This window comes from Tamandua tetradactyla, chromosome 20 (assembly GCF_023851605.1).
Source record: "Tamandua tetradactyla isolate mTamTet1 chromosome 20, mTamTet1.pri, whole genome shotgun sequence".
NCBI lineage: Eukaryota > Metazoa > Chordata > Mammalia > Pilosa > Myrmecophagidae > Tamandua > Tamandua tetradactyla.
The window spans coordinates 54,705,741-54,709,978 of NC_135346.1; the positions used below are offsets into that span (position 1 = coordinate 54,705,741).

At 59.8% G+C, this 4,238-nt stretch overlaps 1 protein-coding gene across 1 annotated transcript; it reads right to left on the reverse strand.

Moving 5' to 3' along the window:
- Positions 1 to 1,069: 1,069 nt before the first annotated feature.
- On the reverse strand, positions 1,070 to 4,238 carry NKX2-5 (NK2 homeobox 5). Its single transcript, XM_077138103.1, has 2 exons — positions 3,799 to 4,238; positions 1,070 to 2,205 (listed from the first exon to the last, which is right to left on the reverse strand). The coding sequence occupies exons 1-2, from the start codon at positions 4,130 to 4,132 to the stop codon at positions 1,565 to 1,567; spliced, it is 975 nt and encodes a 324-aa protein (XP_076994218.1). The 5' UTR covers positions 4,133 to 4,238; the 3' UTR covers positions 1,070 to 1,564.

The window sequence follows — 4,238 nt, forward strand, 5'->3', positions numbered from 1 at the left end:
AACCCCATATACCGCAGGAACCCGAAGCCTGAGCGCTCTCCCTTTTTCGTCCATTTTTAAAAGAAGCACGTGGTTAGTTTCTCCTGGCCCTGGGACCTGGGACAGAGGAGCTGGGGATCAAACCCGTGCTCCTGTGGACTGGCAGGACCTGGGCTCAGAGGAAGGCGTCCTTATTATCGTATTTTACAGACCAGAACAAAACAAAAACTAGACGCACAGCGAACACGTCACATAACCAGCAGGTTTTTAGCTTGATTTCACCAAGCCTTAGTTTTCTTATCTGTGAAACTGGTACAACAGCATTTGTCCATCAGGACTATGGCGAAATTAGTTAAATGCTATAAGGGGACAATGTGTGTTGGGTTAGGGCGCAGGGACTTCCCTGCCTAGTGAATTCATGTAGCTTCCTCCCAGCTGGAGATGAGCAGGCCTGCAGGACACCTCTCTGCGGTCCAGCCTCTGTGCTTAGCTGATCTGGGCAGCCGGTGAGACCCGGGCTGTGGAATCCCGGTTCGTTTGCATTGGGAGAATCGCTGGGCTGGGGCTGGCAGCTTGATAAGGATTTTGCTTCTTGGTTTTCCCATCTGTAAAATGGCTTAAGGCTTTCTCTTAAACCGCACGAGTTATTGTGCCTCCAATTGCATAGGGCCCTGCTCAGTTTTGCTCTCCATTTAATGCCCAGTGCCCAGAACCCTTCTTGGCACATTGCAGGGTTCAAGGAGGTGAGTTTGAGAGTTCTGGGCAGGCGCCCTCGACCTCTGCAATGGGACAGACCGGGGGCCTCAGTTTTTGCCAAAACTGGCTATTTACGGGGGTAAAGCAAGTTATGAAACCTCTGCAAGCCTCATTTACTAAGCTTTAAAATAGGGCCTCCCTTTTTTGGGTTCTTGAGGATTACATGAGATAATCCCAGAGAACACCTATCATGGGGTCCAGTACGGGGGTTATTTTTATTATTATCCTTGTTATTAACGTGCCCAGTGACCGACTGTGCCACCCGGCAGCACTGCTGCCTCTCCCCTCTATAATTCAGTTTCTGAAGCGCAGCGAGCCATTAAAGAAGCACACGTGTGGGGTCAGCGCACTCTCTTTAATGGGAAGGGGAGTCTCATTTCTTACAGCAACAGGTAAAAACATAAATACGGGTGGGTGGGCAGCGGCAAGGTAGCCAAGGGCCCGGGCGCCGGGCCCAGGCTAGGGGAAGGGTGGCCGGATCTTAGACCGGGCGCTCCCAGCCCTAATTGGCTGGTGTTCGGCAGTCCGGGCAGACCATGGGCGCTCAGGGGGCAACTCTCCGGGCGATGGCTAAGGCGCCAGGCTGCGGGATCACTCCCCACAGGCTGTGTAAACGTGGCACAAACTCTCCTGTGCGTCGGGAGAAAGGCGCACCCGACCGAAGGCAAAGGAAGAAGAAGAAAAAAAAAAGCCCCGTGGCCTCCGCGGGAGTGAATATGAACTGTGAGGGGCGAAAGACCGAGTTCGGTATACCCCCACCCACCACGAGAGCCAGTGCCCCTCCCTTGAGGTGGGACCGGTCGGGGGCTCCCCGAGGCGGGTCCCTTCCCTACCAGGCTCGGATACCGTGCAGCGTGGACACCCCGGAGTTGCCCTGTGGGATCCCGGGGCTTTGCACCGCGTTCAAGTCCCCGACGCCGAAGTTCACGAAGTTGTTGTTGGCGGAGGCCGTGGCCGACTGCGCCGGGGACGGCCCGGCAGGGTAAGCGGCGGCGCAGCTGTAACCAGGGCTGCAGGCTGCGCCACCGTAACCCGGGTAGGCAGGGTAGGCGTTATAGCCGTAGGCGTTGAGGCCCACGCCATAGGCGGGCGCGTACGGCGCCGAGTCCCCTAGGCACGGCTTGCCGTCGCGCACCAGCACTGGCACCGCGATCCTGCGGGCGGGCGGCGGCGGCGGCGGGGGTAGCCCCACCAGCTCCAGAGTCTGGTCCTGCCGCTGCCGTTTGCACTTGTAGCGCCGGTTCTGGAACCAGATCTTGACCTGCGTAGACGTGAGCTTCAGCACGCTGGCCAGCTGGTCGCGCTCGGGAGCCGATAGGTACCGCTGCTGCTTGAAGCGCCGCTCCAGCTCATAGACCTGCGCCTGCGAGAAGAGTACGCGTGGCTTCCTCCGCCGTCGAGCCCGGGGCCGCTCGGCGCCGTCGGCCTCGGGCTTCTCCAGCTCCACGGTCTTCTGCAGTGCGCACAGTTCTGCGGAGGGACAGAGAGGCAGAGACACCGGCGGTCAGAGCGGCCCGACCCGCGCGGAGCGCCCGGGTAATGGGCCCTCGCGGGTGCACCCCGCGTCCTGCCTGGAGCGCCCAGTTGGGCTGCGATTCACTCTGGCAAAGTGCACTGAGAGCCACAGACCATAAGGCTTTCCCTCATAATCGGCAAACATTTATTGAATGCCTACTGTATACTTGGCACCGCTCTCGGCGCTGCAGTACAAAACAAGAGAGGCCCCTGCCCTTGGGCAGCTCACATCTGAGTGAAGGAGATCAGACAGTAACTAAGATTTCAGGCTGCAAAGCAAATAAAATTACTTGATGCGCTGGGGTGAATGACTGGGGCTGCTCTGGTTTGTAAAGTTAAATGGAGGGAGACCCGGGCCTTATCCCGGGGGGGGGGGGGGGGGCTGCCGCACTGTCTCAAAATTACGGAACCGAAGAAACGGATAGAGAAGAGTTGATTTGGTGATCCAAAGCTCCGAGGCACTGCCAAAGGTTTTGCGCTGTGCCCAAGGAGCCGCGGGTGGGCAGGCGGCCTCGGAATCGGCCCGGCCCGCATGTTCGAGCTGGATTCAATTAGTAGAGAGCAGTTCTGGCCGCCGTGTCCTCCCGCAGCTGCCCCGGGGCCTCCTCTCAGCTCCCAGAAAAACCTACCAATCCACCCAGGCTCACAGCGGCGGTTCACCCAGAAACCCCCGCCCCCCCCCTGGGGTTCGCTGAGATCCCGCGTTGGTCTCGGGCCTCCTCAGTGGGCCATTTTCCGCGGCGGGGCCCGCCTCCCCCCACCCCACCCCCCAGTCCTGGGATGGCCCGGATCCGGCCACCTTCCCCCGCCGTCTTCTCCACCACCCGGCGGTTTCAGTCGCGCGGCATTTTCTAATGTTTCCCGCGAGAGAATCTCTTGGCCCTTGGCGAGCAAGGAAATAGTGCTGGGGAAAAATAAAGCCGTTAAGTCAGACTCCCCAGGGTCCGGAGATTCCAAATTTTAAATCAATGCCCTTGTCCCCAAAAACTCCACTCTCGTGGCACAAAGGAGCAAAGGCCCTAGAAACCGGGCCTACGCGTGGTCCAGGACCCTCCCCAAATCGTGCGCAAAAGTGTTGCCTGGGGTGCAGAGTTTTAATTTCTGTTTAGCGGGTTTCGTCAGATTCTCCGAAAAACCCGTAAATCCAAAAGCGTTTCGAAAACCCCTGATATCGAAAATATTTACTTCTCTCTCTGTTCTGTCTACAACAAACCGTTCGCTCAGCTTCATTACAGATCTAGGAGCAGGGCCGCCGCCGCCTGGGGCTTTGTTAGGCCGAACTTTTTTTTTTTTTTTTCGTGTCTGGTATCTGGTCCTCTCAATCCGGCATTTTCTCCAAACTTCAGATTGGGCGCTGGGCGCGGGGGGCCTCCGCACACCTCTCTTCTAGTACTCCGAATCCCCTGCGCCCTACCCTCGGCCCAGGCGCGCGCGTCTGCTTCTCCCGGGCCTGAATTTCCTGGCGGCAGGTTTTGGGGACGAGAGCAAGCCGGGTGCCCATCGCCCGCAGAGAGGGAGGGAAGAGCGGGGCTAATTTGTTCTCCTCACCTTTCTTATCAGCTCGAAGGTCCTTCGCCGGGTCGGGGTCGCCGTAAGCTCGCGAGTAGAAGGCGGGGGCGGCAGCAAAGGCGGGCACGCACTTGGCGGGGGAGGGCGCGGGGCCCAGCTCTGCTCGCAGCTCCGGGAGGCCGGGCGCTGCCGCCTCCGGCCCTGTGTAGACCTCGGGTTTGAAGGCGGCCAGCATGCAGGAGGCGGGCGCCAGGGTGGCCTCCAGGCGAGCGGAGAGCTCCCCAGCGGCCAGGCTGCGCTGCTGCTGCTGCTCCAGGTTCAGGATGTCTTTGACCGAGAACGGCGTAGGCGTGAGCGCGGGGCTGGGGAACATGGTGGCAGCGCCCGTCTCACAGCGCCAGGTGGGCGGCAGAGAGTGGCGCTGCCCACGGCCCCTGGCAACCTCGCTGCATGATGCCTGCCACCCGCCCGCGCACCCG

Coding starts and splice junctions, on each gene's coding strand:
- NKX2-5 (XM_077138103.1), bottom strand. CDS start 4,132: ATGTTCCCCAGCCCCGCGCTCACGCCTACGCCGTTCTCGGTCAAAGAC. Junction 2,206..3,798: donor CCTTCGAGCTGATAAGAAAG/GTGAGGAGAACA, acceptor GTCCCTCCGCAG/AACTGTGCGCACTGCAGAAG.